Source organism: Salvelinus fontinalis, chromosome 36 (genome assembly GCF_029448725.1).
Source record: "Salvelinus fontinalis isolate EN_2023a chromosome 36, ASM2944872v1, whole genome shotgun sequence".
Lineage (NCBI taxonomy): Eukaryota > Metazoa > Chordata > Actinopteri > Salmoniformes > Salmonidae > Salvelinus > Salvelinus fontinalis.
In genome coordinates this window covers 24,163,382-24,187,580 of record NC_074700.1, presented here as the reverse complement: position 1 = coordinate 24,187,580, position 24,199 = coordinate 24,163,382, and the positions used below count along the sequence as shown (strand labels likewise).

Below are 24,199 nucleotides of genomic sequence, written 5' to 3'. Positions count from 1 at the left end.
ACAACAAAATCTGCAGAGCTTTGATGATTTTATGCCCCAAATATTCAACATTTTGTTGGTGGCAAGAATTCTATATAATAATTTTAGCTGAAAAGCACGAAGTCTTGAATCTTGCGTTATTTTATATATTTATATTTATGTACCATGGAATCGGTACATCAAAAATCTCTTCCCAACTATTTTGCAATCTGTATGGCACAGTTGTCAACATCCTGGTCCTCAAATGAAAGTGGTATACTTTCCTATTTATGCTATTTTTATTCCTCCGCCAGTTTTGAACCTTTATATTGGGCAGACAGACCAGTTCCCTACCTCCTGTAACAGTAGTCGTCATATTCCTCCTCCTCGGACGAGGAGAGGCGAGAAGGATCGGACCAATACGCGGAGTGGTTAGTGTTCATGATGAATGATTTATTATAACGGAAAAACTGAACACTGAAAATACAAAGCAAATAAACGAAGTGCAGAAAACAGATACAGTACCGTGTGGTGAAAAACACAAACACGGAAACAAACACCCACAAAATACACGTGAAACCCAGGCTGCCTAAGTATGATTCTCAATCAGGGACAACGATTGACAGCTGCCTCTGATTGAGAATCATACCAGTCCGAACACAAAAATCCCAACATAGAAAATCAACCATAGACAAACCCACCCAACTCACGCCCTGACCAACTAAAATAAATACAAGACAAAGGAAAACAGGTCAGGAACGTGACACCTCCTCCCGCTGCCACCCGCCTCCTCCATTTTTGGGGCAATGCTGTAATCAATTGGTTGTACTCTTGGATTGAGCAGACCTTTCCATACAATTCTGATAACTCCATGAAGGACATAACTCTACCATTCCAATTTACAATATCATTTAAGAACAAAATACCCTTTTCAAACATCTTTCCCATAAATACAGGTATTTTATCAACCAGCACATTTGAGTTCAGCCATAATATTTGTTCTATCTTTTCAGGGGTGGTGATATTGAAATTGTAGCCAGCTCTGCAATGCTTGTTTGAAAAAGAGAGATACTTTGAAAAAGGTATCATTTTCAATTAATCGAAAATGAGACATGGCAATCTGCACAAAGTCAAACAGGCCATTTTTAAACAATGGATGAGCTTTTCTTAGTAATCTACTTGAGAACAATTTAGGGTTCAAATAAAACTTTTGAATGAGTGAAGATTTTAGAGAGAGGTTTAGTGCAATTTATATTTAATAATCTCAACCCACCCAATTCATATTCATTATATAGATAGGCACATTTTATTTTGTCTGGTTTAGCGTCCCAGATAAAGCAAAATATTTTTTGCTCATATGATTTGAAAAACGAATCATCAGGAGTAGGCAGCGCCATAAGTAAGTGAGTAAACTGAGATATGACAAAGGAGTTAATCAGGAGAATTTTTCCATCAATAGACAGGTATTTACCTCTCCATGGTTGCAGGATCTTGTCTGTTTTTACAAGTTTTCTATTGAAATTCATTGTGGATAGCTTATTTATATATTTTGCGATATGAATACCGAGTATGTCTACTTCACCATCAGCCTATTTTATAGGTAAACTGCAGGGTAATGTAAAAGTTGTGTTTTTTAAGGATCCAATACGTAATATTGTACACTTATCATAATTAGGTTTTAGTCCAGAGAGTACAGAAAAGTTATCTAGATCTTTAATGAGACATTTCAGGGATCTAGCTTGCAGGCGTAATATAAAACTTGAGTCATCAGCATACATGGACACCTTTGTTTTTAAGCCTTGGATTTTTAATCCTCTAATGTTGTTATTGGATCTGATTTTAATAGCTAGCATTTCAATGGCCATAACAAATAGATATGGTGACAGCGGACACCCTTGTTTAACACTTCTTGACAATTCAAAACTTTATGAGAAGTAGCCGTTATTTACTATTTTACACCTGGGGTTGCTATACATTATTTTTACCCATATTATATGACAATTGCCAAATTGAAAAAAATCCAGACATTTATAAATAAAATCCAGTCTTACTTCATCAAATGCCTTTTCAAAATTCGCTAAAATACCAGTCCTGGCTTCTTATATGTTTCATGATGTTCTATTATTCATAGTAGTTGTCGTATATTATCTCCAATGTATCGTCCATGTAAAAAACCTGTCTGATCAGGATGAACAATACCTGGTAAAACCTTTTTCATTCTGAGTGCTATACATTTTGCTAGTATTTTTCCATCGCAACATTGAAGTGTAAGGGGCCTCCAGTTTTTTAGATAGACTGGGTCTTTATATTTGCCATCTGGGTCTTGTTTTAATAATAGAGAAATCAGACCTTCCTGCTGAGTACCTGACAGACTACCATTTCTATATGAGTAGTTAAAACAATCTAACAATGGAGCTTTTAGTACATCAAAAAATACTTGATATACCTCTACCGGCATGCCATCAAGCTCTGGGGGTTTTCCAGACTGAAAGGATTTAATAGCCTCAAAAAGTTCTTCCTCTGAATTTGGCCTTCGCACTGATCTTTCTGTACATTTGTTAATTTTCCATTTTAAAAAGATTATTTGGAAAGAATTCCTTACCATAATTTTCATTCAGTGGGAAAGGATCAGACGGAAAAGAAAACATCTGCCTAAAATAATTAGCTTCCTCTTTTGAAGTTCAGTGTAACGAGTTTCTGCAAATTCTTTTTGTTAGCGTTCCTGTATTGGATATTCAGGAAGAATTTTGTGCATTTTTCTCCATATTCCATCCAGTTTGCTTTCTTTTTGTAATAGATCGTTCTTGAATAAGTTCCTCAAGTTCTTTTTGTTTTTCCTCTAACTTATTTTGTATCTCTGTAGTATCGTTTTTATTGCTATCTACCTGTACTATTAGTTCATGGATTTCCCTTGTTAGTCTTGTCTCTTTAGCCAGAAACTGCTTTTTTATTATTGATGAATATTGAATTGAATGACCCCTGAAGGTACATTTAAAGGTATTCCAAACAATAAGGGGATTTGCTAAACCTATATGATACTGGAAAAATTCAGTTATACATTCTTTTGTCTTTGTTAAAAATAAGTTGTCCTTCTGGGTTCGCACCCAGGCTCTGTCGCAGCCGGCCGCGACCGGGAGGTCCGTGGGGCGACGCACAATTGGGCTAGCATCGTCCGGGTTAGGGAGGGTTTGGCCGGTAGGGTTTTCCTTGTCTCATCGCGCTCCAGCGACTCCTGTGGCGGGCTGGGCGCAGTGCGCGCTAACCAAGGGGGCCAGGTGCACGGTGTTTCCTCCGACACATTGGTGCGGCTGGCTTCCGGGTTGGAGGCGCGCTGTGTTAAAGAAGCAGTGCGGCTTGGTTGGGTTGTGCCTCGGAGGACGCATGGCTTTCGACCTTCGTCTCTCCCGAGCCCGTACGGGAGTTGTAGCGATGAGACAAGATAGTAATTACTAGCGATTGGATACCACGAAAATTGGGGAGAAAAGGGAATAAAAAAAAAAATATATATAAAAATAAAAAAGTTGTCCTCCAGTGAACTTTGATTAAATTTCCAATGTCCCCGTCCACGTGTAAAATCTATAAGAGTTATGTGAATGCCAATTAGATGATGATCCATTCACATTCTGTCTCCTATTAAAACTTGTTTAATCTTTGATGCAAGAGAGAGACAAGAAAATAGTCAAGACGAATAGCTTGATTAAGTCTCCTCCATGTATATCTCACGAGGTCGGGATTTTTAGTCTCCAAATATCCACTATTTCTAATGTGTCCATAATATTTGTGATTTCCTTAAGTGCACGGAAATTATAGTTTGTAGAGTGATTACCTTTACGGTCCATTGAGGTACTTAACACTGTGTTATAGTCTCCTACCATAATGATTAGATCATTTTTTGCCTGTAAATTCAAGAAATTGGTATTAATGTTTTCGAAGAGGTGTGGATCATCCTAATTTGGACCATATTAATTAATGAGCCAAATCTCTTTTTCGTCCACTTTCATATTCAAAACGATCCACCTTTCAAATCATTCCTGACTATTTGTACATTCAGATCGACATTTTTGTTAATTAATATCATCACACCCTTTGAGTTCCTTTGTCCATGACAGAAAATTATTTCACCACCCCATTCCTTTTTCCATGCATCTTCATCTAAGGATATAGAGTGAGTTTCCTGTAAACAGTATATGTTATATTCCTTTTCTTTTAGCCATGTAAAGACTGATCTTTTTTTTAATAATCTGCTAAACCATTAAAATTATAACTGGCTATACTTATTTCACCCCTTACCATAACTAGATACTATTCTCAGTCTAAATTGACCATAATTAGTGCTTGTAAAGTTACTGCCATCAGAGGTATTATGAAGGTCAAAACTAGAGCTTTCAAATGTCTGATATTTAGAATTCAAGAAATAGGTTCTAGCAATATTTGTTTTATTCCCTTGCCTGTTTGCCTGTGAGCCAATGCCACAAAATTGAGACAAGATATTATGTGTGTAGCAAATTTTATTCTTAATAAAACCTCAAAGGAAATGCATAGCAACAGCCTGTCTATAGCAAGACCTGGGCGTTTATATATCTGACACGGATCAGTTCCGGTTTCTATAGTTCTCACTGGTTCATTTGTGTGTGTGTGTGTGTGTGTGTGTGTGTGTGTGTGTGTGTGTGTGTGTGTGTGTGTGTGTGTGTGTGTGTGTGTGTGTGTGTGTGTGTGTGTGTGTGTGTGTGTGTGTGTGTATTACAGAACATCATAATGAATGTAATACTGGTTGTCATGATGTCATAATTAAGGTAAAACTGGTTCATATAGTGTCATAATGAATGTAAAACTGGTTGTAATGATGTCATAATTAAGGTAAAACTGGTTGATATGGTGTCATAATGAATGTAAAACTGGTTGATATGTCATAATGAATGCAAAACTGGTTAATATGATGTCATAATGAATGTAAAACTGGTTGATATGTCATAATGAATGTAAAACTGGTTGATATGATGTCATAATGAATCTTGCCCACTGTGGAAATAACTCTTTGAACCCCAGTAACATGGGCTGCCTATGACTAGGGCCTGGTGAAGTAATTGATCAGGAAATACTTGTTTTCACTATAGTATATAATTAGGATCAGGAGTTTTTCCTGACATGCTTGGCCTGACCAGAAAGAACTCTTGCCCTTACTATGTAGGCTATGACACAAACCTATGGACATAAACTCTGCCTACTGACAGTGCTTGACTTGGACTGAAATAAATGCCTTGCCGGTACTGTTTATACTTAGGTGCAGGAGCTCCACAATACTTTTGAGCTAATAGTTTAAAAGAGGTGCAGGATCTCAAGCTGTAACAAATGTGCGGTCCTGGTATTCAGCTTCGGTGAGCTCCTGCCCAAGTTAAGCACTGCCTACTGAACCCGAAGGACCTCCTTTGGAAAATTCTCCTTCCTGATTCTTTCACTAAGTAACTTTTATTTTTTATTTAACTAGGCAAGTAGGTTAAGAACAAATTCTTATTTACAACGACGGCCTACCCCAGCCAACCCCTAACCCGGATGATGCTGGTCCAATTGCGTGCCGCCCTACGGGACTCCCAATCACAGCCAGTTGTGATACAGCCTGGAATGGAACCAGGGTCTGTAGTGACGCCTCTAGCACTGAGATGCAGTGCCTTTGACCGCTGTGATAAAGCCTGGAATCAAACCAGGGTCTGTAGTGACGCCTCTAGCAATGAGATGCAGTGCCTTTGACCGCTGTGATACAGCCTGGAATCAAACCAGGGTCTGTAGTGACGCCTCTAGCACTGAGATGCAGTGCCTTTGACCGCTGTGGTACAGTCTGGAATCAAACCAGGGTCTGTAGTGACGCCTCTAGCACTGAGATGCAGTGCCTTAGACCGCTGTGATACAGCCTGGAATCAAACCAGGGTCTGTAGTGACGCCTCTAGCACTGAGATGCAGTGCCTTTGCCCGCTGTGATACAGTCTGGAATCAAACCAGGGTCTGTAGTGATGCCTCTAGCACTGAGATGCAGTGCCTTTGACCGCTGCGCCACTCGGGAACTTCACAAGTCTGGGAGTCAGCGAGGTAAAAGTATGTTCCCAGATAGGCTGCCAAAGGCTTTTTGCCCCGCCTGATTCCCCAGTTGCTTAAGAAATCCAGTGTATATCATGCAATTGGACACATTTTTGGGCAGGGGCATGGAATGGCCATTCTCTAAATCCCTGGCGTCGGCAGCTTTCAGATGTTTTATCAAAAGCACCACGGCTGTTTCTCAATGGCTCTCTTTCCTTGTATATTTCACTGCTTCCTTCCCTCATGTATTTTGTTCCATGATCACTGATTCGTCAAGACATGACAGGACGGGTGAAAGCATGGATGGATGAGTAAAATCCTGTCTTTGCAATGACAGTGGTCTAACTAAGTTGCTGTATAATGCCTGTATGGTATAGGATCAGGGAGTCTCCCTGTCTCTAATGTAAATCTGGCTGAGTAATAAGCCTAATGAGGTTAGGGGTTAATGTTAAGATCAGGGGAGGCTGGTGGGAGGAGCTATAGGAGGACGGGCTCCTTGATAATGGCTGGGATGATATGAATGGAACGGTATCAAACACATCAAACGTATGTTACATTTATTCCATTACAGCCATTGCAGTAAGCCCGTTCTCCTCTAGCTCATCTCACCAGCCTCCTGTGGTTAATATAGGATACGATAAGCTATAATAGCTGAGTTAACACTTCCCCTATCTACTGTCGGTCATATTTCAACAGAAAACAATGACAATGTCCTTGTCTATATTTCATATCAATAAACACATGAATACAATATAGCCTATAAACCGTGGAAAAACATCCATAAACCATTTTCGCTGGAAATATCAGGATTTACCACTAACCAATGAAAAATACAACTCCCTAAACTCTTTGCAGGGTCCGACTTGACAACCGTCCAATCCGCGTCATGACAGCTCCGCACGTGACTCTGGGTGAAGTTCTTCTTCCTGAGAGCGGTGCAAAACAGACCGACAAAATTCGGGAACGGAGAATAGCAGTTTGTGGGTAAGTAACATAAATCACGAGGAAAATACCACGGCGTTGACATTTTGTGGGCTTTTCGGCAGCGGTTGGTTGATGTTACATTGTGCTGAGACTAAATAAATGGTCTTATTTGAGTTCTAAAGTATCTATCGGTTTGTTATTCTGGCCTTCGCGATTTCCTGGTCGCGACTCGCTCCATGATGTCTATGCACTGACTCGAGTGTTGGCTTGGCGCTGGTGCTGGAATGGGGCAGGGGCGAAGTTGTAAAAGTTGCTTTGTCGTCTGTTTGAAGCCTTCATTTGAATGAATTCAGTTCAGTTGGTAGTTATTGCTTGTGTTTACAATGCTCTTTGTGCCTTAACGTCTTTAGGGTTGAAGCAGAATTTTTTTCCCCCACACAACATTGAAGCTAGTTTTACATTCCATTTATTCTACGCCTCACTAGCTTCGGGGCAACTAGGCGAGTTTGTTGGGACATTTAATGTTGCTAACCAGTGGTGGAAAAAATACCCAATTGTCATACTTGAATAAAAGGAAAGATACATTTTCCATAGAAAATGAAAGTCAAGTGAAAGTCACCCAGCAAAACAAATGCTACTTGAATAAAAGTCTAAACTTATTTGGTTTTACATATAAAAGTTATTGCTAAAACATACTTAAGTATCAAGTATAAATCATTTCACACATTTATGGATAGCCAGGGACACACTACAACACTCGGGACATAATTTACAAACTAAGCATTTGTGTTTAGTAAGTCTGCCAGGTTAGAGGCTGTAGGGATGAGCAGGGATGTTCCCTTGATAAGTGTTTGAATTTGACCATTTTCCTGTCCAGCTAAACATTCAAAATGTAACGAGTACTTTTGGCTGTCAGTGAAAATGTATGGAGTAAAAAGTACATTTTCTTTAGGAATGTAGTGGAGTAAAAGTTGTCAAATATAAATAGTTAAGTACAGATACCCCCCCAAAATGACCTTAAATAGTACTTTAAAGTATTTTCACTTAATTACTTTACACCACTGAAGCTAACATCACTTGATTTTGGGTATCTGGCTAGCCAGCAAGCAGGAATTTCAAGTTGTCAGTTAGAATATAAATGATTTCATATAATTTGTGTGTTATGATTTAATTCAAAACATGACTGATTAATTTCTCATGTTGTTGCATTGCAAGTTTCACTTCACTTGGGACATTCCCATGCTACTTTCTTGCTATTTGCCCACTGACTGGATACACATTGAAAGTTGGGGAGTTTTCTAGCCCTTGATCATGACTCTCAGTTCCCTCATGTTACACATAAGTAATTGGATGAAGGCGTCTTCCGTACGGGGGAGTTTTGGAAAACAAAAATATGATAATGCCCCGGCCCTAACTGCATGAGTAGGCGCCCAATAGTTATCTTCTTATCCCTCAATTGTTTGCATGTGTGTCCTCTACTTGTAGATCTTATATCCCTCAACCCTGAACTAATTCTTCTCTCTCAGCATCAACGACTACCTGTCCACTCCAAACGTCTTGGAGAGAGTACAGAGGTTTTTAATCTTTGTTAAGGTACTGTGGCTAGATGCATAATATGCTTAACTGTAGTTTTTGTGTGTTTTAATCAACTTAAATCTGGGGAAAAAACAACATTTATGTTCATTGAATATTAGAGATCAACACACTATCCCTGTGTTTCAATGCATACTGGGCTTAATGGGAGCGTGCTGGGCTTAATGGGAGCGTGCTGGGATTAACGGGAGCGTACTGTGCTGAATTGGGAGCTTACTGGGCTGAATTGGAGCTTACTGGGCTGAATGGGAGCTTACTGGGTTGAATGGGAGCGTACTGGGCTGAATGGGAGCGTACTGGGCTGAATGGGAGCGTACTGGGCTGAATGGGAGCGTACTGGGCTGAATGGGAGCGTACTGGGCTGAATGGGAGCGTGCTGGGCTGAATGGGAGCGTGCTGGGCCGAATGGGAGCGTGCTGGGCCGAATGGGAGCGCGCTGGGCCGAATGGGAGCGCGCCGGGCCGAATGGGAGCGCGCCGGGCCGAATGGGAGCGCGCCGGGCCGAATGGGAGCGCGCCGGGCCGAATGGGAGCGCGCCGGGCCGAATGGGAGCGCGCCGGGCCGAATGGGAGCGCGCCGGGCCGAATGGGAGCGCGCCGGGCCGAATGGGAGCGCGCCGGGCCGAATGGGAGCGCGCCGGGCCGAATGGGAGCGCGCCGGGCCGAATGGGAGCGCGCCGGGCCGAATGGGAGCGCGCCGGGCCGAATGGGAGCGCGCCGGGCCGAATGGGAGCGCGCCGGGCCGAATGGGAGCGCGCCGGGCCGAATGGGAGCGCGCCGGGCCGAATGGGAGCAACACTGATTTATGTTGAGAGACAAAATAGCAAAGTCTACTCAAAATATTTTGAGGCTGACGGTTTGGGCTATATATATATATATACACTATAGAATCCTATATTATGCATAGTTAGTATTGAACAATATTGCTTTATTGTAATTTACATTCTTTATAGATGGAATGCTTTCTGTGCTACTGTTCCCTATAAGCTGAGATAAATATCACATTTACAAAAATGGCATCTATCCAGGGTTCATTTAACAGTAAAATAAGACTAAATGCATTTAAAAATGTAAGGTGTGAATGCCTGAATCTCGTTGTAGTTCACAGTTATGTTGCTCCTGTGTGACTGTGGCATGACTGCTAGCATGAAAAACACATATTTTCAATTGGCAAGAAGTAGTCATGAATGCTCATGAAGTATGCTATCATGTGCATGTATCAGCACATTCATCTCTTGATTTTACCAAAAGTATGATCACTTGTCTGAGAAGGTACAAGAAATATGTTTATTTGAGGGTTTCTTCAACACAAGTTTTTTTTCTGCTTTGAAATTGGCCACTAGGGGAAACTTAAACAACTGTCAACTTAATAAAACATCTGATTGGCTTAGAACAGTGGTCACCAACCGGTTGTGCGTGATCGACTAGTCCATCTCCAAGACATTTCTAGTCGATCGCCAAACATTTCTGTAAAAAAACAACGATAAAGCCTTGCTTTCCTATTTTATTTTTGTAATCGTCTCACGCTGTTGGCGGTAGGTGCAGCCGATTTCAGCTGCACTGTGTGCTGGGTAGTGGAAGTGTTCCGATTTTGAACCATTTCATGTGTCTGAAGGTACAAACTCTGCCTTCCCGGCGGGCTTGGAGAGAGAATTTTGTCCACTATAACCTACCGCTAGCTTATTGGGTGGCTGCGATGACCGTGTCTGCAAAAAAAAGTTACGGATGTATCGACCAGGTGAAATAGTTGAAATGGCAGAAAAAAAACAACATTTGTTGTTTTTTCAATCCAAAGATGGTAGTGGGCTGAGTAGGTCCGTTTACCCTAGCTATCTAGCATGCTCAGAACACCTGTGTGGAAGTGTAACTCGGGAAGTGTAGCAGAAGAAGTGTGGTTTGGTCAGGTGGAGGCACCCATAGCTGCATGTATCTGTAACTGCTACAGTAAGTATCTTTTTTTTTTAAGGTTTCTTTCTCGCTGATGAAAGATGAGGGCCATATGTTTCAAAAGCCGTCTCGCAATCAATGATTATTGATGTTTCCAAACGTTAAAACAAAGCATCAGCATCAGGACACTGGCGGTCACGAGCCATGAAGGCAGTCAAAGTACACGTGACATCAAGGTAATTAGGTTTCTCCAAGCTGTGATGCTGCTGGTGGTCATTAGTAGCCTACTAAACTTGCTAACTGCCTCGTACTCAGCACTCTATTATCCGTCTAATCACTCTGACATCAATGCAAATGTAATCGGAAATCAAACACTTCATGAGAGCTCATGTTGCGCAACATTTCTATAGGCAATGCAATGCTTTAGGACAGAGTGATGGCCTCTTAACTTCCTGCGGATCAGTGGGGCGCTAGCGGCAACTTCTGGTGAAATTGCAAAGCGCCAAATTCAAATTAAATTACTAAAAATATTAAACTTTCATGAAATCACAAGTGCAATACATCAAAATAAAGCTTAACTTGTTGTTAATCCAGCTGCCGTGTCAGATTTCAAAAAGGCTTTACGGCGAAAGCAAACCGTGCGATTATCTAAGGACAGCGTCCAGCACACACATGCATAACAAATCATTTTCAACCAGGGAGTTGCGACACGAAAGTCAGAAATAGCGATATAATATATGACTTACCTTTGAAGATCTTCTTCTGTTGGCACTCCAAAAGGTACCAGTTACATTACAAATGGTCCTTTTGTTCGATCAAGTCCTTCTTTATATCCATAAAAACTCAGTTTAGCTGGCGCGCTTCAGTCAATAATCCACTCGGTTTCCCGCCTTCAAAATGCATACAAAATGAATCCCAAACGTTACCAATAAACTTATCCAAACAAGTCACTCAATGTTTATAATCAAACCTTAGGTACCCTAATACGCAAATAAACTCTAAAGTTTGAGTGGGAGAATCGTTATTGTCTTTCCCGAAGAAAAATGCCGAAGAACGCGCTCTCATTCACGCACTTGGAAACACTACAGCCAAAATGGGAGCAACCTAGAAAAACTACAATTTCTGGCTCATTTAAAAAAAAAAAAGAAAAAAAAAAAGAGCCTGAGACACTTTCTAATGACTGTTGACATCTAGTGGAAGTCCTAGGAACTGCAATCGGGCACAATTTCGCCCCATTATAAAAGTGCCAGCCATTGAAATCAGTGGTAGGATGAAAACATTTTTTGGGGGGGATGGTTTGTCCTTGGGGTTTCGCCTGCCATTTCAGTTCTGTTATACTCAGACATTATTTGAACAGTTTTAGAAACTTTAGATCTACCAATTTCAAAAGACTGACATCTAGTGGAAGCCATAGGAACTGCAACCAGATGCCTCAGAAATCTAGATTCCCATAGAAAACCAATTGAAAACACAGTGAACTCAAAAAATAATCTTGGATGGTTTGTCCTCGGGTTTTCGCCTGCCAAATAAGTTCTGTTATACTCACAGACATTATTTTAACAGTTTCAGAAACTTTAGAGTGCTTTCTATCCAAATCTGGCTGGCATGAAAATGAACCAGGGGAAAAGTGTCCTCCATTCGCTATTTAAGTGCACAGATGACATGTCATTTTCACTGCTGCTCCTGTTTTGAGACAGGTGCATGATAATAGTTCATTCAAGTCAAGTCCAAACAAATTTCACACACCTTATTTAGTGAATGGAAAGACAAGATGAAATCAAGAAGAGTGTGATTGGTGACAATATTACCCTATCACTTGTGAATTGTATATCACTTATGATTGATGCCCAGCGTAAGGCAAACAATGCCTTTTTTTGTGACTTTCTTTTAATCATAGTTGCACACCTCGTAGCCTTGCCCATAAGCCTATGTTTTGATGAGGTTTGTATCAACTGAAGTGGCCAAATAACTTCTTTAAAATTAAGCACATTAATCTGCTTTTCAAGGGGTGTAGAGCCTAACTGGCATACATAAGCAGTGCTTGAGTTTCACGTTTGGGGAAGATCATTTTCACCATAAAAGTGCACCTTTTATAATAAAAGCATTACATGCATAATGTCATATGCGGTCACTTTTGATAATGGTGTTTTCCCGCCAAAGGAACTTTTACGCTTATTGCCTACTGCCATGTGCACATTGTTGCTCTTATAATGTGAAGAAATAGCCTAGTAGTTTATCAACATTTTCAGCTAAACCTTCTGATCTGTTGCGTCAGCCACATTGCGGGAAAACTTGTTTTTTCTGCTAGTGGTTATGTTAATTTGGGATCTATCGCAAATTAACATAACCATAACTGTCCCAGAATATGTTTGGAATATTTATTTCTCGCACAGAATGTAATAAGTAAAGTTTTGTACTATGGAGGATAGTAGATTGACATAGGCGGATGCTTTTGCGGTTCGTTAGGCCTACTCATCTACTTATCTTCAATATGCACCTCAGATGACCTCACCTATTGCATCCTCGATGTGTCTGTCTTCACTTGTAGCCTGTGAGAAAGACCAGATCACGTGATGGAGAGCCATGTGAGTGAGAGGTGCTTTGGAGCCTGCAGCACTCTGGGCCAAGGGCGCAACGGCCGCTGGCAGCAGGAGACATAGCTTTTTTTTGTGTGCATTACGGTCACACAAAGGGGATGCCGCCGACATTGTCATTTGCTTGTCAAATTGTGAATGAGAGACTGATGAAGTGTGTACAGCCTGTGTAAAAATCTAAGCAGAGCTCGTGCCTTTTCAAGCCACTTTTTTCAAATCAGCATTAGCTGCATCATGCAGCCTTACAATGTATTAAAAATCGAAACATATAATCCAACATTTGTAGAACAACTAAAGTTACATTAATAACTCTAAATTAAGCATATAGGAGTACCTGTTTCTTTGTTAAACGCTCAACACAGAATAGCCGCATGTGCACAATCTCTTAAATCGTTTTGGAGGAAATATCCTTTCTATTTTATTCAGCTTTGTTCAATTGTATTCGTCATAATATAATGCCACCGAATTCTAAGAAAATCTTGTTTGGAGTGATGAATCACGCTTCACCATATGTCAGTACGGCAGACAAATTTGGGTTTGGTGGATGCCAGGAAAACGCTATCTGCCCCAATGCATAGTGTCAACTGTAAAGTTTGGTGGAGGAGTAGTTGTCTAGGGCTGTTTTTCATGGTTCGGGCTAGGCCCCTTAGTTGCAGTGAAGGGAAATGCTTAACGCTATAGCATACATTGACATTCTAGACGATTCTGTGCTTCCAATTTTGTGGCAACCGTTTGGGGAAGGCCCTTTCCTGTTTCAGCATGACAATGCCCTCGTGCACAAAGCCAGATCAAATATTTTTATAACTTAATCAAGACAGACCACAGCCTGTTTCCAATGGGAACAAATGAGTCATAGTGGGCAGAGCCAAGCATGAGCTAGCGAGATCCTATTGGCCCGTTCTAGCATACATCTGCGTATTTCCTTTAAGGAACGCCTACTCTGTGAAATGCGTGTGTCCAATAACTCACTTCGCCTTTGCACTCCTAAACAATGTGATTTAAAAAAATAAAAAATAAAAAAAAAGTTTAACTTTGGCAAAAGTTAATCTACAATACGTAGTCTAATCTATTCATAATAGATTCTAGTTATGAAACATAACTGTATTGAGATCTAATGTTTCATCGATGAGGACATTTGCAGAATGTCGGCCAAAATCCATCTTTTGCCACTGCCGGCCACTGGGCTTCCTCTCACTACCATATTTGGTTGTGAATGGAAACGCCAAGCGGATGCTTCACATTTTATACATCTGGTGAAATATCTATCTCATTGTTCTGTTTGTGGCGAGGTCATATCATCTAGCCGTGGAACGCCTTCCCAGAAGAGTGGTGGCTGTTATAGCAGCAAAGGGGGGACCAACCTCATATTAATGCCCATGATTTTGGAATGAGATGTTCAAGGAGCAGGCGTTCACATACACTGTGCACTACATGACCAAAAAGTATCCCTGGTGTTTATATGTAGGGCCTATCATATTCACTGACAGTATTATCCATTAAAATATAGGCTAGCCTTTATCCATAAGTTATCCTTATGATGGCTTTTAATATTCACACGAAGCTTGAAAATAAACATTTATAGAGTCATTACAGAATTTGTGTGATATTTATTACCACATAAATGTATCAAAATAGTTTTTCTTTTTGCATTAATTCGAGGTAGAGGTAATCAGAAAACTGAATATAGGACGTCCATTTAGGTAATCAGCATCAACCTACAGTATGATAACATTAAGAACAATGAACGGTTTTGATTTGGCCCTCTTCTCTCCCCGGGGAGGTGTGTGTGTGTGTCTGTGATGGATTGAGTACATCAGAGTAGTCTGTCAGTGACGTATAATCAGGGCTTGCTAATCGTGACAGCCAGGGCAGCCCCCTCGTGCCCTTTCCCTCCACCTCCCACCCTCCACTTCACTTACCAAACCACAGTAACTGTCAAGTGTGTGTGTGTGTCAGACATTATAAATAGCCATATGCCTAGCTCCTCGTCTCAACGCAGTGTAGTGCTTCTTCTCTCTGAGCCGATGTTGCTGTAACAGATATAGAGGTCAACGCTTTCCAGTGAAATGATTAATGGCCTGACTTGTACCTTCCCCATTTAAAGGGGCAGGCCATGTTTGGAGTTTTTGAATCAATGATACGTAACCTAAGCCTAGCCAATGAAAAATCTAACCTATCAATGCCTCATGAGCTGACTGAGCTGACTTACCCCCAGCAGAACCCCAATTATAATCTTGTTTTACTCCATTGATCTAAACAATAGTATTGTAAACAAACACTACTTTCAAAACATGGTTAAAATTATAAATTTGTTCCCATGGGGCCAAGCTTCCTGCCATCTAGGACCTATATACAAGGTGGTGTCAGAGGAAGGCCCCAAAAATTGTCAGACTCCAGTCAGGGCTTCCTGAGTGGCGCAGTGGTCTAAGCTGTGCCGCTAGAGATCCTGGTTAGAGTCCAGGCTCTGTCGCAGCCGACCGCGACCGGGAGACCCCTGGGGCGGCGCACAATTGGCCCAGCGTCGTCCGGGTTAGGGGAGGGTTTGGCCGGCAGGGATGTCCTTGTCTCATTGCGCACTAGCGACTCCTGTGGTGGACCGGGCGCAGTGCACGCTGACACGGTTGCCAGGTGTACGGGGTTTCCTCCGACATATTGATGCGGCTGGCTTCCGGGTTGAGTGGGCTTTGTGTCAAGAAGGGGTGCGGCTTGGTTGGTTTGTGTTTAGGGGACGCACGGCTCTCGACCTTCACTCCTCCTGAGTCCGTACATAACTTGCAGCGATGAGACTACCAATTGGATATCACGAAATTTAAGGAGAAAAAGGAGTACATTTAAAAAATAAATGTAAGACTCCAGCCACCCTAGTCATAGACTGTTCTCTCTGCTACCGCACGGCAAGCGGTACCGGAGCGCCAAGTCTAGGTCCAAAAGGCTCCTTAACAGTTCTACCCCCAAGCCATAACACTGCTGAACAGCTAATCAAATGGCTAGCTGTGTGTGTGTGTGTGTGTGTGTGATAGTAAATCAATGTAGGCTAATTCATGAGACATTTGTAAAACATTAAAGCTTTCACTGCTGTTGGCACTCACACACACACACACACACTTTCCATATCTCATTGTGATGGATCAGACACAGGTCCTTTTCATTGCATCATCATCGCTGCTGTTGGAGAGAAAGGAAGAGCATGCCACATTTTGTTGACTTCGCTATTCTTGAATAAGCTATAGCAGGTGGTAGTAACTACTGTCTCTTTGATGAGCCAAGTACTCTACTTTCACTGTAGGGAGTGGTGTGACACTGACAGGACAGATATTAGTCTGTTAAAGACCTTCGCAGTGACTGTCTTCAGAAGGGCAATGGGGTTCTTCTTTTTGGGTTAACTAACCAAGGGTGGCAACGGTCCCAATGACCTCATTCATCAATAATAATATCTTACTTTTGTTCTCACCTCCCTCCTCTCTATCCTTTTCCTCTCCATCTCCTCTGTAGAGTCATGGCCTCTGCTTCAATACCAGTCTACAACTCCTCTAATAATCCCCTGGAAAACAGCTCCAGTCACAATGTAAGTGTGTTCAGTGTGTGTCTGTTTCTCTCTCTCGTTCTCACTCGCTCTCTTTCCCTTCTCTCTCATTTTTTGTTCTCTATCTCTGTATGGTCCTCTAACTCTCTCTCTGGTCTGTCTGTGTGTGTTCAGTGTATATATATATATATATATATATATATATATATATTTATTTATTTATTGTTTTGTGGTTTGCAGCATGTACAGTTGAAGTCGGAAGTTTACATACACCTTAGCCAAATACATTGAAACTCAGATTTTCACAATTCCTGACATTTAATCATAGTAAAAATGCCCTGTCTTAGGTCAGTTAGGATCACCAATTTATTTTAAGAAAGTGAAATGTCAGAATAATAGTAGAGAATGATTTATTTCAGCTTTTATTTCTTTCATTATTCCCAGTGGGTCAGAAGTTTATGGACACTCAATTAGTATTTGGTAGCATTGCCTTTAAATTGTTTAACTTGGGTCAAAAGTTTCGGGTAGCCTTCCACAAGCTTCCCACAATAATTTGGGTGAATTTTGGCCCATTCCTCCTGACAGAGCTGGTGTAACTGAGTCACGTTTGTAGGCCTCCTTGCTCGTTTAACAGTATAGCTTCCGTCCCTCTCCTCGCCCCAACCTGGGCTCGAACCAGGGACCCTCTGCACACATCAACCACAGTCACTCACGAAGCATCATTACCCATCGCGCAACAAAAGCCGCGGCCCTTGTAGAGCAAGGGGAACAACTACTTCTAGGTCTCCGAGCGAGTGACGTCACCGATTGAAACACTATTAGCGTGAATCACCGCTAACTAGCTAGCCATTTCATATCAGCCACACTCGCACAGGCTTTTTCAGTTCTGCCCACAAATTCTCTATGGGATTGAGGTCAGGGCTTTGTGATGGCCACTCCAATACCTTGACTTTTGTTGTCCACAACTCTGGAACTATGTTTGGGGTCATTGTCCATTTCGAAGACCCATTTGCGACCAAGCTGTAACTTCCTGACTGATGTCTTGAGATGTTGCTTCAATATATACACACAATTTTATTCCCTCATGATGCCATCTATTTTGTGAAGTGCACCAGTCCCTCCTGCAGCAAAGCACCCCCACAACATGATGCTGCCACCCCCATGCTTCACGGTTAAATGTTCTGTTACCGTACTGTCTCAGCGTGTAGGCTCGGCAGTAATGATGATACCGTACAACCTGTAATAAACTGTCTCAGCGGGTAGGCTCGGCAGTAAAGATGATACCGTACAACCTGTAATGAACTGTCTCAGCGGGTAGGCTCGGCAGTAATGATGATACCGTACAACCTGTAATAAACTGTCTCAGCGTGTAGGCTCGGCAGTAATGATGATACCGTACAACCTGTAATGAACTGTCTCAGCGTGTAGGCTCGGCAGTAATGATGATACCGTACAACCTGTAATAAACTGTCTCAGCGGGTAGGCTCGGCAGTAAAGATGACACCATAGACATTAAAACCAGTAGATAGTAGTGCTGATGTCGTCCACGGGTTCCTTTAGAAAACTCCCGAAGGCGCATGAAGCCGGAAGCATTAGAATCTGAAGCGCTCCATATTGCTGAATGCCGCTAAGGGTCGCGGTGAAATGGACGTAAATAACAAAGGATCATGTCTGACGTAGTCGTTTTCATCCAGCTTGAGAGAGTCGACCGGGAGCCTCCTCGTAGCCTGCCGGCCCGTGATTGGTCCGTGTCAGCACGTGGTCCTGTGTGATGACAAATGTAGTAGTCAGAATGGATCACTATTTAATATCTTGATTTGTAGCAAACTTTAAAATCAGTTACTGCGGGGATCAAATTTGAGGCCAAAGTGTCCGTTTACATTTTTTGGTGTCAGTCGTTCTGGCGATGGTCATTTTACCTAGGCTTTCTAGGGCAGACCAGGGCTTTTGGCAGCGCTAGGTTGCTACACAGTAGCCAACCAGCAGAGCTTGTGACTTCATGCTCCAGACCTGACGCTGGGGGACTGATATAGTGTGTGTGTGTCAAGAGCCTGAATCACAAATCCATATTCAGAGTTGTGTTCAGTGTATGTCCCTTAAGGCCTAATCACAACACACACACACACATTTTACATTACATTTAAGTCATTTAGCAGACGCTCTTATCCAGAGCGACTTACAAATTGGTGCGTTCACCTTATGACATCCAGTGGAACAGCCACTTTACAAACAGTGCATCTAAATCTTTTAAGGGGGGGGGTCAGAAGGATTACTTTATCCTATCCTAGGTATTCCTTAAAGAGGTGGGGTTTCAGGTGTCTCCGGAAGGTGGTGATTGACTCCGCTGTCCTGGCGTCGTGAGGGAGTTTGTTCCACCATTGGGGTGCCAGAGCAGCGAACAGTTTTGACTGGGCTGAGCGGGAACTGTACTTCCTCAGTGGTAGGGAGGCGAGCAGGCCAGAGGTGGATGAACGCAGTGCCCTTGTTTGGGTGTAGGGCCTGATCAGAGCCTGGAGGTACTGAGGTGCCGTTCCCCTCACAGCTCCGTAGGCAAGCACCATGGTCTTGTAGCGGATGCGAGCTTCAACTGGAAGCCAGTGGAGAGAGCGGAGGAGCGGGGTGACGTGAGACACTCTTCTTCCCCTAACCTAAATGGACTACACTCTGTACAAGCTGTGTTTAACCAGCCTAGGCCCAGTATGGATAGGTGACTATGAAATGGCTAGTTAGGTTAGTCTTCTTATTCATTAATAAACTGTGCACCTTTTTAATAAACCATTTACCTGTTAAACTATGCACCTGCGCCTGGTTAGCCTCTTCTGTCATGAATCTATTTATGATTATTTTTTCCTCTGACCTCCGTAGTCAGTAGCGATGTCCTACCCCCTGCAGCGCTGTAAGCTCCCATGTAGGAACTCTGTTGCCCTGACAACCAGCATCATCAAGGCAAAGGCCTGCTGCTGGAGCACCAGCATCATGTATGTCAGTTGGAAAATGTTAGGCCAGTGCTGTTCAAACCTCTCCTCGGAGACCCCCAGGTTAGATTAGTTGTAGCCCTGAACTCTCACCTGATTCACCTACTCAAGACAGGTTAGAACACCTGACCTAGGCCTTCTAGGTTATTTATTCTCAGTACAGAGACCCTCTTTCATACTCAGATTAGTCATTCTTATTGGCTTTCCAATCAGGAAGTCCCAGAGTGGTAGCCAATAAAAACAGTGCTCTCGTAGCGTTGACTGTTGAGTTTTCCATGCAAAACAAATGACTGCTAGGTACAGTAATATGGACACAAGTGTGGCTTTGTCGAGCCCTGGGTAGGCCAGGTCTCTCTGCACTATTATATGTCTCTCGTACACAAACAGTGTGGCTGGATTGGCAGCCAGTTCTCTCAGTAGGGTAACAGAGAGGTGTTGTGTGGTCAGACTGACAGAAGGATTGAAAGCAGGCTGGGAGTTCTGCACACACACATGGGCACAGTATTACCACTGGAACACTAAGGTCAGTTTGTAGTTACCCCTACTAATGGTTAGGGTTGGGGGAGTGTTATACGTTCTGTAGTTGGACCGTTCAAGTGTCAGAGGAGCAATGATTGAGGACGTTATGAATGAATTAAATAGGCCTGGTCGTGCTTCGGGCTGCCGCACACACACACACACAAACGGAACCTGCACGTGACTTCAGCATAAAATAATGTGCCCAGAAAAACAAAAAACACGCTATTTACTCAACCTGTGGTAGTCCAACACCACGATCACACTGTCGCCAATAGCAACAACAGCATCACATCAAAGGTGATAGGCTGGTGGTGCTGAAAGGACAGTGACCGTAATACCTGTGCACTCCATTGCGTTGAGGGGGAGAGAGTTTTGGTCAAACACACAGACAAGGCTTTGTACACTCTTGGCATTCTCTCAACCAGCTTCACCTGGAATGCTTTTACAACAGTCTTGAAGGAGTTCCCACATGCTGAACACTTGTTGGCTGCTTTTCCTTCACTCTGCGGTACAACTCATCCCAAACCATCTTAATTGGTTTGAGGTTGGGTGATCTGTTGCAGCATTCCACCACTCTCCTTCTTGGTCAAATAGCCCTTACACAGCATGGGGGTGTGTTGGGTCATTGTCCTGTTGAAAAACAAATGATAGCCCCACTAAGCGTAAACCAGATGGGATGGCGTATCACTGTGGTAGCCATGCTGGTTAAGTGCCTTGAATTCTAAATAAATCAGTGTCACCAGCAAAGCACCATCACACCACCTCCATGCTTCACGGTGGAAACCACACATTCGGAGATCATCCGTTCACCTACTCGGCATCTCACAAAGACACGGCGGTTGGAACCAAAAATCGCAAATTTGGACTCCTCAGACAAAAGAACCGATTTCCAACGGTTTATTGCTAATTTCTTCGCCCAAGCAAATCTCTTCTTCTTATTGGTGTCTGTTAGTAGTGGTTTATGGAGCAATTTGACCACGAAGGCCTGATTTTTAACGCAGTCTCTGAACAGTTGGTGTCTGTTACTTGAACTCTGTGAAGCATTTATTTGGGCTGCAATCTGAAGTGCAGTTAATGCTACTGAACTTATTGTCTGCAGCAGAGGTACCTCTAGGTCTTCCTTTCCTGTGGCTGTCCTCGTGAGAGCCAGTTTCATCATAGTGATTGATGGTTTTTGTGACTGCACTTGAATAAACGTTCTAAGTTCTTGAAATTTTCCGGATTGACTGACCTTCATGTCTTAAAGTAATTATGGACTGTCGTTTCTTTGCTTAGTTGAGCTGTTCTTGCCATAATATGGATTTAGCCCTATTTGGTAAAATACCGTCTTCTGTATACCACCCCTACCTTGTCACAACATAACTGATTGACTGAAATGCATTAAGAAGGGGAAAAATGTCCACAAATTAACTTTTAACAAGACACACCTGTTAATTGAAATGCATTCCAGGTGACTACCTCATGAAGCTGGTTGAGAGAATGCCAGGCGTCTGCAAAGCTGTCATCAAGGCAAAGGGTGTCTATTTTGAAGAATCTCAAATATAAAATACATTTTGATTTAACACTTTTTTGCTTACTACATGATTCCATATGTGTTATTTTATAGTTTTGATGTCTTCACTGTAATTCTACAATGTAGCAAATTGTAAAAATAAATAAATAACCCTTTGAATGAGTAGTAGTTCTAAACCTTTTGACTGGGGCTAAATATATAGGCTACATCTCTGTTGTAGTGAACAGACCAGTTCTACTAGTGTCTGACACCCCTCATTATCTCCAGAGAAATACACTGAGCGTACAAAACCACAGAGGACATGTTGCTATGACTCCAATGCTTCCCACAGTCGTGTCCAGTTGGCTGGATGTCCTTTGGGTGGTGGACTATTCTTGATACGCACGGGAAACTGTTGAGCGTTATAATCCCAGCAGCTTTGCAGTTCATGACCCAAACCGGTGCGCCTGGCACCTACTACCATGCCCCGTTCAAATGCACTTAACACATACACAATCCGTGTCTCCAATTGTCTCAAAGCTTAAAAGTCCTTTTTTAACCGGTCTCCTCCCCTTCATCTACACTGCTTTTGAAGAGGATTAACAGGTGATATCAATAAGTGATCATAGACTGACCAGGTGAATCCAGGTGGAAGCTAGGTCATGGGAAGAGCAGGTGTCCTTAATGTTGTGTAATTACCAGCAATGTTCCCTCTAAGGCAGGACTGGCGCACAGAAGAAATGCCTCGCAGAGACACAAGAACGTCACTGAGTTCACGCTAAATAGATAAACGTTTTTTTATGTGATCGAATCAACACTATCAGCCGCTTTTCAATGCAACGAACCAAAAGAAATGTAACTTTGCAAGATTGAGTCTGTGATTTTGTTGTAGGCAGAGCGCAACAGGGGTAGGTAGCCCATGAGTTGTCTTTCAGTCACCTGGGAGTGAATGCGCTTTTCAGATCAGTTCAGAGCGCAGGTATACATTATTATTTGCTAGTTAGCGAGTTATTAGCCCAGTTATAGGTCTGCACTGGGAAGTTACTGCTTCCTACAAGAGCACAAAACATGTAGGCTACATTTCCAGCTGTCTTTTGAAAAGCCAGTCAGGTAAAAAGCTTATGCCTTAATTAACGGGGCAGTGTTGTATTTTTAGAGAGGCTTGAATATGTAAATAAGCCAATAGACAGAGGGGTAGCCCACATTTGTCTAATTCTCTGTATGGTAATAATAATACATTGTATTTTGTCAAGTGTTTTCTCGCATCGTGTGTTATTTCACTTTCTATTTAACCAGGTAGGCCAGTTGAGAACAGGTTCTCATTTACAACTGCGATCTGGCCAAGATAAAGCAAAGCAGTGGGACAAAAACAACAACATCAGAGTTACACATAAACAAACGTACAGTCACTATCACAATAGAAAAATCTATATACAGTGTGTGCAAATACAATCATACAATGCAAATTACAGTCCTCTATTTGGTCCATGGTGTTACAGACCAAGTCAACAAAACTAGTAATGTCAAGCTCTTCATAATGTGAGGACTTTTTGACGTCTCATGCAATGTAGGCCTCCACTGAACACCACATATATATGCTACTGTAGTCTATATCATAGACATCAAAAGCTGTTTCCATGTGAAAATGTTCTGGGATTTGCTCCATTGGTTTTGTTGGTAGACCTACATTATGCTCCAATAGCCACAATATCCTATTGGCTACTGTCTCAAACTGTAAGGTTTTCACTGTAAACGGGTGCTGGAAGTTGCACAAAATTCTCACAAGCTTCAAGTTTCCGCTCACGACCTAAACATTTGCTCAGTTCCCCCTCAAATGTTTTTTAGCCAACATTTGATTACAAGTGCTTGTAATATTTAGTGTTTTTTTACAAAGAAAAGTGCTAAGGAATAGCAGTAATTATGTACAGTCGTGTCATACTTGCCTCTGTGTGTTTTTCTGTCATATTAATATCCCTCTGTTGCTCTGCAGGCGTCCAGAGAGAGTCTGAAAATGGAACTGCTGGCAGACTGCAGCTTACTGCCCGGAGAGGAGAGAATCATAGGTCTGTGTTCTTCTAAGCCAGTGATTTATGTTGCTGTGGATACTTATTCTAACACTGTTGGACATTGGGAGACTGTTCTCGGCTTTCTATTCTATTAGTAAGGTACAGAAATATTTGTATACGTTCGGTCTGATAGCCTTCCTCTACACTCGAGGCCCTTTCTAATGGGAACTGTGTTTTAAAGCTGTTGGAGAGATCTTAGAATGACCTGGTTTCACTTCTGTTGTGATAGTTTTTTACATTTGAATCTGATCTGTGTTCTGGTGTGTCAGTATGTTGTCAGTAAATATAAGGAGAGAAACCCTGTTGGTTTTGTAACAGAAGAGACTAAATATAGAACCTCTCCAACCAAGTCGGCTTGAATTGTTAGTAGTCTCTCTCTCTCGTTGTCTGTCTCTCTCTCTCTCTCTCTCTCTCGTTGTGTCTCTCTGGTGTTGTCTGTCTCTCTGGTGTTGTCTGTCTTTCTCTCTGTGTGGAGTCATTTCTGGTAGCTATATCTTGGAGAATTCAGAAGAAAAGAGGGGAGTAGGAGAATGATAGGAAGTTTTGTGGAAAGTACAGACAGGTTGAGTGCAGCTTTTGTCTTGCTGTTAGTGTTGTATT

General features: G+C 42.1%; 1 protein-coding gene across 3 annotated transcripts in view; it reads left to right on the top strand.

Annotated features, from left to right (window-relative positions):
* The first annotated feature begins 6,920 nt into the window (after positions 1 to 6,920).
* Positions 6,921 to 24,199, top strand: part of LOC129835499 (myotubularin-like) — a 53,579-nt gene continuing 36,300 nt past the window's right edge. For 2 of the 3 annotated variants that reach the window (XM_055901152.1, XM_055901150.1), the window contains exons 1-3: positions 6,921 to 7,011; positions 16,517 to 16,589; positions 23,524 to 23,596. In XM_055901152.1, coding sequence (XP_055757127.1) covers positions 16,521 to 16,589; positions 23,524 to 23,596 — 142 coding nt within the window. In that variant the 5' untranslated portion in view covers positions 6,921 to 7,011; positions 16,517 to 16,520. The remainder of the gene's footprint in view (positions 7,012 to 16,516; positions 16,590 to 23,523; positions 23,597 to 24,199) is intronic. The other variant, XM_055901153.1, reaches the window with a different exon arrangement.